At 34.9% G+C, this 14,107-nt stretch overlaps 1 protein-coding gene across 2 annotated transcripts in view; it reads left to right on the forward strand.

Annotated features, from left to right (window-relative positions):
- The first annotated feature begins 5,328 nt into the window (after window positions 1-5,328).
- LOC126710620 (AP-2 complex subunit mu) overlaps window positions 5,329-14,107 on the forward strand; it is an 80,335-nt gene continuing 71,556 nt past the window's right edge. The window contains exons 1-10 of one of the 2 annotated variants that reach the window (XM_050411182.1): window positions 5,329-5,651; window positions 7,652-7,829; window positions 9,560-9,650; window positions 10,477-10,571; window positions 10,812-10,901; window positions 10,982-11,030; window positions 11,107-11,245; window positions 12,288-12,404; window positions 13,546-13,636; window positions 13,725-13,867. In XM_050411182.1, coding sequence (XP_050267139.1) covers window positions 5,569-5,651; window positions 7,652-7,829; window positions 9,560-9,650; window positions 10,477-10,571; window positions 10,812-10,901; window positions 10,982-11,030; window positions 11,107-11,245; window positions 12,288-12,404; window positions 13,546-13,636; window positions 13,725-13,867 — 1,076 coding nt within the window. In that variant the 5' untranslated portion in view covers window positions 5,329-5,568. The remainder of the gene's footprint in view (window positions 5,652-7,651; window positions 7,830-9,559; window positions 9,651-10,476; window positions 10,572-10,811; window positions 10,902-10,981; window positions 11,031-11,106; window positions 11,246-12,287; window positions 12,405-13,545; window positions 13,637-13,724; window positions 13,868-14,107) is intronic. The other variant, XM_050411181.1, reaches the window with a different exon arrangement.

The raw sequence follows: 14,107 nt of genomic DNA on the forward strand, positions 1-14,107 counted from the left end.
CACTGGTGTGGGTTTGGTATTTGGTTTGAGATTTTAGAAGTGGGTGTGATTATGGTGGTGTCTGTAAGTTTTGGTCTGGCCGTGGGTTTGGGGTTTGGTGTGTTGTGTTGATTCGGTGGTTGTTTAGGGGTTTGTACTGGTTGTAGGCTTCCGATGGGTTTGTGGTGGGTAGGTTAACAGCTTTGCTCTGACCAAGTTACAGCTATGGGGCCCACAAAAAGTTGAAAATTTTGAGTGATGACAAGTTCAGTGATGTGTGCTAAACGGGTGGGTATAAGAAATTGGGGTTTTTTGAGTGATGAGTGATAAGTGACGAAAATTGAGTAAGGAGTGATGAGTGATGAAAAAAAAAAAAAAAAACCAAACAGCCCCTAAGCCTCCCTACTCCCTCATTCCAAAGCATACCAAAGTAACCAAACCTCCTCCTCTCTTCCTAGAGTTCAAGTGAAGTAGACAAGAGTTTGTCATATTATGGTCCTCAAGAGACTCAGGTATTGAGTGAGTACTCTTCTACCCTTCCCTTAGAAACTGCCAAAAAGCCTCTACCACCACCATGTTGGATCTTGCATGTATGTATAATTTTTTCCCCTAACTTGTTTATATATTATTGTAATTTTATGGGATCAAAGCATGCTAGTTGTTGAGTGTTCTTCACATGTTCGTCCATACACTAGGATTTTAACCTTTTTTTTTTTCTTTTTTCTGCTGAGAAAGTGAAAGAACATGTTTGTTCTTAAATGCTCACATGTTTGGGATATCACAATTCACACATATTCACTATGATTTATCTTTCAATTCATATGCAATCTTGAATAAAGTAAAATTAAGGTGTTTCACATTTACACACATTTAATTTTAAACAAACAACATGACATGTTTACAATTTACTTTAAAGCAATAACATGCAACTAATTGATAGCATTGTAATTGTATGAATAATGTGATATGTCAATGTCATTGACCATCATAGTCTAAAGGACTATTTTCACTGGGTAAGGTGGGTATTTAACACATTCTCACCTTGTAACTTAGCCTCCTAACTTAGATAAAGGTTTTGTAGATCAATAATTCTTCATGTAATTTTATCTTTGTAAAGTGTAACTAGGACCAAAGCAATGTTCTTTTCTCTTAAATTGTATCTAAGACCAAACCTATGTAATATTTTAGTTACTTCAACAAAGATGTAAAATTGTCAATAATTCAATAAAGATATAAAAAAATTCAATTATTCAATAAGACGTTTATTTTCGATTATGGTATTTTAATTTTTTTATGTTTAATAAAATAAGTAAAGGTCCATGTAAAACCCTCGATCTAGAATAAAAATTTAATAAGTTGAACGACCATTATGAGAGGCACTAACATGACTCCATCCGTTCGTATGGGTTTGACCCAACCAAGGAATGTTGTGGGTTGGAGATAAGGTCTTTCACAATATAAGAACTCTTAACTGTGACTAAACTAGTCCTGTTAAGGCATAGTACAGATATGACTAGCACTTTTCCTTAGGTCATTACACGTCACTTCTTAAGGCTTCTCTGCAGCAATTTTGCTCTAAGCTATGTTCCATCATTTCTCATGCTTGAGGTTTAGAGTAGCCAATAGGAGAAATAGTCGTTCATCAAGTTTGAGAGTGTCTAATAGCATTTTGAAGATCAAAATGCACACAGGTGTACCCAAATGAAGATTGTGGTCTCCTTTCTATCAAGAACATGATAGGGAGATGCACTAGGTTCTTTTAAGGGACAAAGTTGTCGATGGCAATTGGGCTTCAACAATGCTTTTCCCTATAATCATCCTTGGCCAAACCTAGTTCCTCACATTTTTTTTTTTTTTTGATGAACTCTCGGACTAATTTTGGGCACATAGAGACAATATAAGTTTCAGGTGCACATGACTTATTATAATCGCAAAAGTAAAGCGAGATAGAAGAGTAGTGTTATCATTTTTTTTTTTTTTTGGTGTGTCTATGTGTGTGCGTGGATAAACAGCAATAAAAGTAGTGTTATCATTTTACTTTTGAAGGTCACTAGCAAAGTATTTAAGCATTGAAGTCCATTCGAATTGTGAAAGTATAAGGGCCCGTTTGGTAAGAGATTTCTAATAATGTTTTTTAAGTGTTATGGAAATAGGTGTGGGTTAAAAAATATTATAGAAATACGTATTGTGATGTTTAAACACTAAAAACTGTTGTTTAAACAACAATACCAAAAAATACTTAAACAATGTGTGTGTGTGTATGTTAGACCCTTTTGAATATACACCACTGTCAATTTCTTTAAGACCTTCTTTCCTTCTCCCCGTCTGTTTGTTAAAATACTTAATATTTAAAAAAAAAAAAAAAAAAGTACCAAACGGGCCCTAAATCACTAAATTTGTTATTAGTGGAGTTTTGGTTACAATTTTCTTATATTTGCCTATGTTATTGAAAAATGCTCTGGAATTTTATTTTATTTTATTTTTTTTTTTTTCGGGTGATGGCTCGTACAAATTTTTTGACATAGTTAATATCACAAAATCTAACACAATAAAGAGATAATCCACTATGATAGCTTCTAACCAAGTCTAACCTTCCAAAGTCTAACAAAATGTACACAAAATTCTAAACACCAACGTCTAAATTCACAACAATCCAACCAATAAAATATTTAATGGAACAAAATAGAAAAAAAAAATCAAATAATCTTAATCCCACAAATTCTAAGCCAATCTAAAATTTTGATAACCAATATTAATGGAAAGAGGGGGTAGAAGCAAATCTCATAAGATAGAGAAAACATACTTGATTAGAGGTGATTGTCTTGGAATTAAGTGGGTGTGGGTGTGGGTGGGGGTGGGGTGGGTCAATGGGGAAGGGTAGGACTGTCCAACCTAACCCGGAACCCGACTAACCTAAGCAACCCACCCAAACCCGAACCGAAAACCGCCCGAATCGACCACTCCGAAGGTCGGTGGTGGGTCGCCGCCCATAGAACCCGACGTTTGCGGGTCGGTTGGCGGGTTTCCTCTCCCAAAACTCGAGCAACCCGACCTGAGCATATAACCAAAAACTTCCAGTGATATTTGGAGTTCTCCGACGAAAACATACAAAAACCGATGTTCTTCGGCGAAAATTTACTTGAAACCCATTAGATCGGACGAGATACGGCGAGATCTTGTCGAGATCTAGTCTAGATTCGACGAGATCTGGCGAGATCTCGTTGAGATCCGACGAGTTCTCGTCGTGATCTGGCCAGATCTCGATGGATCCGGCCAAAATGACTGCACCGGCGATGAAACCCGAAACCGACCGGTATAACCCGAAGCCTAACGCGACCCGAATCGACCGATCCGACTAGCATTCCGAGTCGGTTGCAGGTTTCGTTTTCGCCTACACGACAGATTCGGGTCGAGTCTGGATCGGGCACAAACCCGACCCGTGGACACCCCTAGGGAAGGGGATGATTTGGGTTGGGGGCGGGTGGCAATGGTGAGTATCTTTTATTTAGAGCATTTAACATTCAAGATTGTAAAAAATTTTCTATTTTATTATCTAAAAAGACATTTTATCTATTATATCATACTATTTTACAATACACCAGCATCCCATATTTTATTTTTCGAATACAACCCATTAAAATAACATAAAATAAATTCAACCAAAAAAACAAAAAAAGTCCCAAAACCAATCTCTGTCGTAACAACCAGAAAAACACCGCCATCACCACCCTTGCAAACCCAAAAAAATTTAGCCCATCTTAGCCATATCAAACCCAAAAAACCCATGAGAAATCAAGCCAATCACCACTAATATCAATGCCGAAAACACCACCCACAACTGCTGATCTCAGCCATAGAAAAAAAAAACCAACTGATCTCAATGTCGATAACCACCATACCATCGTTCACCAACCATATTAGAACCTACCAACCACCATACCATCGTTCACCAACCACCACCAAAAAACCTAAAAACCACCCACATCGAAACTCAGTCATCACCACTTGAACTTATATCAAACCAAATCGCAACCCACCAACCCAAAGCCCACTGCCACACAAATCACAACCTAACTGCCGAAACTCAGCCCTACGGTCGATCCATAGTCACCCAAATAGCCACCCAAAATCAATCCATAGCAACAACAACCCAAACCGATCTATGGTATATAAATGTAAACAGTGAGAGGCAGTTGCATCACCGAGAGGACCTAAACAAAAACCCCAACATCGATGGAGCTTCGGTTTGAGATGACCCAAACGAAACCTTAACCCAAACCCAAAAACCCTTGAATCTTTGGTCTGAAGAGAGAGCGATAGAGTGAAGAGAAAATGGGTAGAGAGACAGTGTGCTAGAGTGATGGGTTGAGCGGCATAAGGAGAGAGAGTGATCAACAGCAACATAGGAGAGAAAGAGTGAGCGACTTGGCTTGTGGGAGTACTATCGAGGGAGAGAAAGGAGATGAGAGATTGAAGAGAGAGAATGATGGAAAATATTTTAGGAAAATAAAGAATAAAAAATATTATTTTATTTATCCAGCCTTGCTACAGTAGATTCTATATTTAGGACATTACTATAGTTGAGTTGTAAATTTTTTTACAACTAGCACGTATTTTGGTGTTTGATACTTTTAGCTTTTTATTGAAAGTGTGATATAGTATACTTGTATCTTGAAAAAATAAAGTTTTAAAAAGTTATACATAAAAGTTAAAGAAGCAAAAAATTAGTTTATAAAGCTAATTCCAAACACATTTTGAGTTAATGGCTCTATGGGTACACAATTGACATCCCACGAGCCTTTTTTTTTTTTTTTTCTTGCTCAAATTGAAAACATTTTTAATTTAACAAGCATTTTCAATTAGATTAGGCATCAAAATATTTATAAATTTTTATAAAATACGAAACAAATATATCCTACAATAAATTGGTTTCTATTTTCTACCATTAATTAACTCAATAGAAACTAGTTTTTATGCATTTGATAGGAACCCAATGGAGTTTTTGTTTTGTTTTGTTTTTTTTTTTTCATCAAATGGAACCCAATGGAGTTGATCTCTGTCTCAACAATTGCCTTGAGCTTTCCCTTTGGGGTTAGGTATTCAGAGTGTTTGGTACACTATTTTAAATAGCAACTTTTAATTTTTAAACAATATTATATATATTTTTATATATTTTTTTACTTACACGTATTCCTTTATATACTTTCAAATAACAAAACTCATATTGTTAAGTGTATATATATCAAAGGCCCCTAATTTTTTTTTTTGATATTAAGGGTCAGGTATAATAAAGTTCAATTCAAACTATAATAAGACCCATCGCAAATTTTGACCTGAGTCGCTGACTAGTAACCCTGCGACTTCATTTAAAAAACAACCAAAAAAAAAATAAAAAAACCATTTTTCATTTTCCTTGTCTTCCTCACTTACCAAAATTGAAAATTCAACAATTCTCTCTCTCTCACCAAAAGCACAAGCATTTCTCGATGCTGTAGGCTCAAATCGGCGTGGGTCTTCCAGATCTGACATCTCATCACCGTTCATCTGATCGAGTCTTCATCGTATCTTGATTGATCCACCGGATCAGAGATGCCGGTGGCCGCTTCGGCTATCTACTTTCTCAACCTCCGTGGCGATGTTCTCATCAATCGCCTCTATCGCGACGATGTCGGGTATTTACTCTCTCTTACGCATGATGTTGAATTTGATGGGAATTATTATGTACAAAAATATTCCTCAATTTTGAGAATGTGACACATCGATGTGACAAGCTTTTGTTGCTAATTAATGGTTTTATGTGTAAAAAGTGGGATTTTCAATAATGGGTCAGCTGTATTATTGGGTAAACGTATCTGGGTATGGCCTGATAGTTGTGACACATCGATTTGACAAGATTTTGTTGCTGATTAACGGTTTTATGTATACAAAGTAGGTTTTTGAATAATGGGTTAGCTGTATTTTTGAATAAATGTATTTGGGTATGGCCTAATATTTAGATTTGTTTGTGCTTTCTATGTATGTTGTGATATTAAGGTCATAAATGAGCAATCAAAGTGTACCGAATTTTGGATCAAACATTGACATGGTACATATAATTTGTTCTGTAAATTAGTGTCTTTGTAGGTACATGTGATCTTACCGGACATGAAGCTAGAATTGGTATATAGGTTCATAGTTTGTTCCTCAATCTACTCCATGTTGGGGGATTAAACATTTGTAGGATTATGAAGAGGATAGTATTTTGGAATTTGGATAAGGTCTTATTGGTGTTGGCACTAAAAATGTTGTTAGCACATGATTTGCTGCCTTGGATTAGGTGGCCTGATTACAAATGCTTTTTAGAAAACGTTACAGATGTTAATTTCGGTAATTTCGGTTAGAAGTTTATTTGTTTTAGATGCCAGTTACTTTTATTTTTTTGATAAATAAGATGCCAGTTACATATTGTTGCTGTGTGCTCAAACTATCTTACAGAGAGTTTATGTGGAGTTGGAATGTGAGATTACTGAGGTTTTAATGATTGGGAATTGAAGTTAGTGAACTCTTTCCTAAATCTCTTATGCTTAAATATCTCCAGGGGAGAGGGGTGTTATAAGCTGTCCAGCTGAGCTGGAGATTGAGTGGTTGTAGTAGTTTTGATGTTTTTTTTTAAAAAAAAATTTTATTTTATTATGAGGCCGTTCAAGGTACCAATGCGACTTCTTTCCCATAGAAGATGATTTGGTTTGTTAAGGCCCTAAACAGGGTTTCATTATTTGTTTGGTTAACAGCTGGGGCAAGATTCTTACCTGTGAGAATCTTATCAGGAGAGGCTTCTCTTTAGTTGGTTGGTGCTGTATGTGTTGGTGCTGTATGTGTTGGTGCAGTGGGAAGACAGTGGATCATCTGTTAATACAATCTGATTTTGCATATGTTTTTGGAACTTTTCCTTTAGAGCTTTTGGGATTCAATGGGTGTTAGCAAAGACGGTAGCTGATCTCTTTTTTAGGCGGAGGAATTAGTTTGGGAAGCACTCATTAGATATATAGATTATAGAACCTTGTCCGTTATTTTTGATGTAGGCATTGTGGAAGGAACAAAATAGCCACACTTTTGAAGTTATTAAAAAATCAATGGCTCAGTTGGAATCATTATTGATTCGAACTTTGTTTAATTGGTCTCGTGCATGGGGTCTTACAAATAGCAATTCGCATTTAGACTTCAATGAATTACTTTACTTTTGTGCATTTAAAAAAAAAAAAATATTTTAGGTTGCTTTGTGTTCATGAAGTAATCATTCTCTTAATAAAATACCTTTACTTATGAAAAAAATGCATGCCCTGCTGATCAAAGTGCCAAGAAATTAAGTATTTTTACCGGTAATCTGTGCCATAACTAGCTTCATTTTCTTTATTTGTGACAAGAATGCATCCCTTGTGTATTGATGTCAAATTCATTGCTCTCTTGCTGCATGGTCATGCTGTTGAAGGTTCATGTGGCAACTTTATGTAGTTTCTGCTAGGATTTTTTATTGGTTTATTGATGTGAAATTACTATTTTTCTTGTCATTTTCTTTTTAATTCTACGCTTTATTGATTGGTTTCTTGCCCCCAATGCAATAAAGATGTTTTACATGGCTTTTTTTTGTTGTTGTTGTGGTTTTCTACGTACCAACGTCTATACTTCATTTCAGGGGAAACATGGTTGATGCTTTCCGAGTCCATATAATGCAAACCAAAGAACTTGGTACATGTCCTGTGCGACAGATTGGTGGTTGCTCTTTCTTTTATATGAGAATCAGCAATGTCTACATTGTGATCGTTGTCAGCAGCAATGCAAATGTAGCTTGTGCTTTCAAGTTTGTTGTTGAGGTAGTTAGCTTTTTCTTGTTGTTTACATTCTTCCGTGGTTGTGCCTTTCTCCTTTTTAATATTTTTTTGAGAAGTAGGTTTTCGTCTGTATTTATTTTCAGTTAGGTTATAGTTAGAAGCAGCTTCTAAAATACCTTAACTTTTTGATAAGTAAATAATTGCATTAAAAACCAAAAAAAGTGCTACCCAAGTACCCTAGGTGTATACAGAAGGAACTAGGACAAGAAAAAAAGAAGGAAAACAACAAAAAAGGAACAGCATCTAGGAAAAGCTCAAGAATGCCAAATAATCTAAGAACCCGCCAACTGAAAATTGTGTAGGCAATGATGTCCATTCATGCAAGGAATTTAAGAAAATATATTTCAGCTTAACCATGCTAATCTCTTTATCCTCAAAGCACTGAGCATTGCGTTCATACCAAATGCACCACATAAGACACAAGGGAACTACCCGCTGCCACACAGTCCCATTACCTCACATACCAAAACACCCTTTCCAACCCTCGATCCTCTCTCTTACTGAAAGGGGCATTACCCAAAAAACACCAAAAAGGGTGTAAACCATAGCCCACAAATCTGATGCCATTGCACAGTGACAAAATAAATGATTCACATCATCCCTATAATTTTTACACATGAAACACCATTCTGTCACCATGATACCCCTCTTTCTTAAGTTATCTTTTGTAAGAACTCTCCCCAATGTGACACACCAAGAGAAAAATGCCACCCCTGGTGGGTCTGTAACTTTTCAATACTTTTCTAAGGCAATGCCACCCCCGATCAAGGTTCTGTAGTAACTCTTCACCTGGAAGACCCCTTTTTATTATTATTATTATTTTTTATATTATTGACGGAATTTACACTCAAGAAACCAAATCTTGGTTTTGTAAAGTTCATACTGCAATTGTGTCACAACTTTTTCCCAAACTTGCACTGTCCGGATGAACACAGGATGCCAATACATCTGCTCATGTCTGACCTCTACATAATCTGCCACTGTAGCGTCACTATCTCAGGCTAAAAGATACAAATCTGGGAATCTCTCCTTCAGATTAGACCGGCCACAAGTCATGCCAAAACTGGACTTTTGAGCCATCCTCAACATCACATCTAACAAATCTCACAAAACTATCCCATCCTCTTCTAATGAACTTCCATAAACCCACCCTGAACCTCCCCGGAATACCAAAACTTACTAGAGGAATCATGCTTTAACTCTAAACCTGCATCCATATTGCCTCTTCACGCTCATAACGGCACAACCAGTTCCTTAACAAAGCCTGATTAAAGAGTACTACCTTCTTGATTCCCAAACCCCCAAGGTGAGCAGGAGTACAGCAAGTATTTCATTTTACTAAATGAAATTTGAATTCATCACCCATATTACCCCAAAAAAAGTCTCTTTGAAGTGTTTCCAATATATTTTCTACACCCACTGGAATTGGAAAAAGAGAGAAAATGAGTAGGAAGGCTCAAGAACGTACTCTTGATGAGTGTGAGGTGAACCCCTTTTGATAGATAGATTCTTTTCCATCTAGCCAGTCTCCTTTGCATCCTCTCAATAATTGGATCCCAAATAAATTTTGCCTTAAAGGGTGCTCCTAAAGGTAATCCTAAATACTTTATAGGAAGAGATGTAATTCAACACCCAAGATCATTTGCCAACTCCAATTTATTGAAAGGATTTTGATAGCTGATACTAATGTTTCTGTCTGTTATGTTTTGCAGGCAGTGGCACTTTTCAAATCTTATTTTGGCGGGGCTTTTGATGAAGATGCAATCCGTAATAATTTTGTTCTCATTTATGAGTTATTGGATGGTACGTAACTCGAGAAGCAAATACGTCCCCACTATTTCTATATGCATAAATTTACTCATGGTTATTAGACTTGGATTTACTTGGCTGGGTTTTAGCAACCAGTCCATTTCTTCTACTGCATCAAATGAAGCCAAAACTTGGTTAAACCCATTTTAACTGGCTAGGGTTTAGTGACCCATGTGACCTACCTGGTTTGTAGCAAACCTGGTTTGTTCTATTTGCACTATACAACCCTTTTTCGTTTGAAAAACATAGTTGTCAGGAATTGAATGCAAGGCCACTTAGAAGAAGATTGTTAAGCTAAACAACCAATTTGGCTGCATTGATGCTTGTGCTTATAACTTTTCTTTTGCATACAATCTCAGTAGTGTATACACACTTTTTTTGAAAATGTAAATGCATAAAACAGCTCAATGATTAATTGACGAATATTGTATAAAATCCAGTGGTAAAAACCAATGATGTTAAATATGAATGATACTCAGTAGTATATCATTGTGCTGCTTGTTAGTTGGTGTATGCATGTGTTTCCCTTGCATGCTTGTGTGTGTGTGTGTGTGTGTATGCGTGTACAAGTGCATTTCTCTGCAGTGTAGCTTTTCCCTATGATTTTTGCCTTTATTTATCATGCTTACATGCACATATTTGTATTTTTGCTTGCAAATTATGGTTTGTGTGCGTGCCAAGGGCACTACAGCGCACCTATCCTGTTGCTTTTTAATTTACCTTTTTTGCCAATATTGAAAAGTCATGTAGTTTGATTTTACTCAAAATTAATGACCATTATGTAAGTGCGTTGAGGATTGATTTTCAACTCTAATTGCAGAAATTATGGATTTTGGTTACCCACAAAATCTTTCTCCTGAGATTTTGAAGCTTTACATCACTCAGGAAGGAGTGCGCTCACCATTCTCATCCAAGGTTAGTAAGTGTGTAGTTAGGATTTGGTAATTTGATCAATCAATGACTGTTGACAGTCTTCTAGGACCTTTTATTTATTTATTTTTTTTATATATACATATATTTAATTTTTTTCAGAAGTATACTACATTGTTATGCCAGATATGCTTGTGAAAGATGATGTTTGATTTATTCTTCTATTTACATATAATTGTAAATAGGCTTTAATAATTTGTTTCTGCCATATGAAAAAAAAAATAGCCTACAGATAAACCTGTTCCTAATGCAACCTTACAAGTTACTGGAGCTGTTGGTTGGCGGAGAGAAGGCCTTGTTTATAAAAAGAATGAGGTGATTTTAATTTTTTCCATTTCTTTTCTGTATTGGATGTAGCCATTCTGCTGGATTTTTAAAATTTTTACCCTGTACAGGTCTTTCTGGATATTGTGGAAAGTGTAAATCTTCTTATGTCTTCCAAAGGTGGGCAGTTGTTTTGGAGGTATGTTGCATGATTTTTCTTAGTTCTGTCGCTTATAAAACATTTTTGTAAATATAGGTAGTGTTCTGCGTTGTGATGTAACCGGGAAGATTCTTATGAAGTGCTTCCTGTCTGGAATGCCTGATTTGAAGTTGGGTTTAAATGATAAAATTGGCCTTGAGAAAGAGTCACAACTTAAATCCCGTCCTACTAAAAGGTAATTTTTAATGACACATTTTTCTACTTCTTTATTTATCTGCCTTTTATTTCTTTTATTTTTCTGTCACCCACTTTATTTGCTTAATGTAGTATTCCCTTGATGAAATTTGAATTTTATTTATTTATTTATTTTTTACAATATTTCCACTTGTTTCTCTCTTAGTTTCCTCTTTGAATTTATTTTTTAATAAAACTAAATTTGCGCTTGCGATGTCTGTGTAGCACATAAACAATAGGCCATAACAAGCCAGAGGAATACTTGATTCCACCTCTGCTTGTTGCTTTATTCTTTTACTTTGTTGAAAGTTACAATGAGTAATTACTTATCAAAAAAAAGTTACAATGAGTAATAGTCAATTAGAAATCAGATTAATTATCGCAATATACATTACATTCTTAATTTTGCATCTCTTTCCGTTTTTCCAGGTAGATCCTAAGTTTTTTATCCTGAACTGCATCAGTAATTTAACATGTTTAAAATTCAATGGTTAGTAACAAATAATATATGTATGTATATGGGCTGGGTTCAAATTATATATGGTGTAATTTTAAACAATGTTAAACCACTCAATAATTTTTAGTTGGATGCAATTTTTGACAAATCCACGGTTGGATTACATTTTCTTCTTATACATTCTATGCTTGCAAAATTTCAAGACAATCAAAGATCAATAATTATGTCATCTATCAAATATTTAAATTTCAAGTTTTTGTTTTAAAATTATGTTTAAAAGATGAGTTTATGGATTGAATAGTAAATAACATTCGACTGGCATGACGTAAGCCAAAAGTGGATTTTCAAAATATGCATGCAATAAAATGTTATTAGGGGGTGTAACATTACTTAAAGTTACACTAGGTGTAATTTAATCATTTATCTATTTATCTATCTATAAATTACTCAATAACTTATGCAATGCTGTATTGTGTAAGGCTGTTTTTTATTTTTATTTTTTATTATTTTATAAATTTTATTATTATTATTTTTATTATAGATTTTTGTCTAATTACATTATCTTTGACAATGCTATGTTTTGTAGTGGTAAAACAATTGAGCTCGATGATGTTACTTTCCATCAATGTGTGAATTTGACGAGGTTTAACTCAGAGAAGACTGTGAGTTTTGTGCCACCAGACGGTGAATTTGAATTGATGAAGTAAGCTCACTCGTTTTCTCTCATAATGTTGTATTATATAATCTGTTTGTGGTCTATGTTGTTCATTCGCAGTAACGTATGTAATGACATCCCCCCAACCCTCTCCCTGAAATTTTTAATTTTATAAACTTAATTCTGTCTGCTTGTCTCATTTTTGAAGTTATCTGCTTTACACACACACACATGCACATTTAAAAAATTTGGATCAGGAAAAAAATTACAATTTTGAACTTGTTATTGTTGTGTTTTTTCAACAAGTAATGTTGTGATTTTAAATTTTATTCAAGAGTGTTGGTTAATACACCATTTTCTCCACTTCACATATTGGATTTTCTGGACGTTATGAATCGTAGGCACTAATTTTTACTTTTATTATTTCTTATATTTTCTTTTTCTAGGAATTTCCTTTGTATACTCCCTGTGTATTATAGTGGTGCCCCTTTTTGCGCCTTGTTAATAAAGTATAGTTACTTATCAAAAGGAAAAAAGAAAAAAGAAAAAGAAAAAAGAAAGAGAGAGATGCAAACATGTTGCTGTAAATCTGATGCATCCTTGAAGGGATATAATATTTGATGTATGTATCTGATACATGATATCTGCCGTTGTGGGTGTATACCCTCCTTGGATCTTCTGTTTAAAAGTTCCACTTTTGCTTTATTTTATGATTTCATCATGTTCTGTTCGAAGCAATGCTGGTTTTGCTGCTTTTACATTGCAATGTCCTTTTCTATAAATCATAGATACAAGATACTTATCAACAGGAGTTAGGCTGGAGGCTCATATATATAAAATTTTTAACTTTTATTTTACACCACTTCTATCACTTGGTGTTTCACAATTTTTGTGTTCAGCTTCCTAGAAGCTAACCTTTTGTTATTATCTTCTTACATATATGTAATTTTTCAATAACATCTGACAGAAAGTCCCATGTTTTTGCCAATTAGCTCTAGCTCAAATGACACTTCCTTCTTTTGTAAGAGCAAGGCAAAGTGTGAGTTTGTGGGTTCCAAGATCCACTAGATGTGCACGTGTACCAATCAAACAAATAAACTTCCATGCTTAGTGTTTTTTGGAAATTCTGTGTTTTTTTTTTTTGGGGGGGGTTTTAATTGGTGACAATTTGTCATTATATTTACCATAGGTATCGTATCACTGAGGGTGTTAATCTTCCGTTCCGTGTATTGCCAACAATTAAGGAACTTGGTCGAACACGCATGGAAGTAAATGTTAAGGTTTGTAATTTTAAATGTTAAAAGTTTCCAATCTTTGAAATGTTGGACTGTTGCATTAGCTTATTTACATATTCATATTCATATTCAGGTAAAGAGTGTCTTTGGTGCAAAAATGTTTGCTCTTGGTGTGGTCATCAAGATTCCTGTACCTAAACAAACAGCAAAAACAAGTTTCCAAGTGACATCAGGTCGAGCAAAGTACAATGCCTCTATTGATTGCTTGGTTTGGAAGTGAGTGTCTTAGTTTTCTAACTTCTGAAAGTTTAATTTTGGTTCCTTTTTAAATATATGTTAGTGTTGCAATGTTGTGTGGTTTTATTTTTAAATGTTGTTTGTAGAAAGTCTGATGCAGGCAGGGATTTTTAAAAAATGGATTTAGGGTAAAATACAGACGCTTTTTAGCTGCTTCTGTTTGTTCCTATTCCACTTCATTTCTTGATTTATTATTATTATTTTTTTTTGGATAAGTAA

The sequence above is a fragment of the Quercus robur genome, chromosome 12 (genome assembly GCF_932294415.1).
Source record: "Quercus robur chromosome 12, dhQueRobu3.1, whole genome shotgun sequence".
Taxonomy (NCBI): domain Eukaryota; kingdom Viridiplantae; phylum Streptophyta; class Magnoliopsida; order Fagales; family Fagaceae; genus Quercus; species Quercus robur.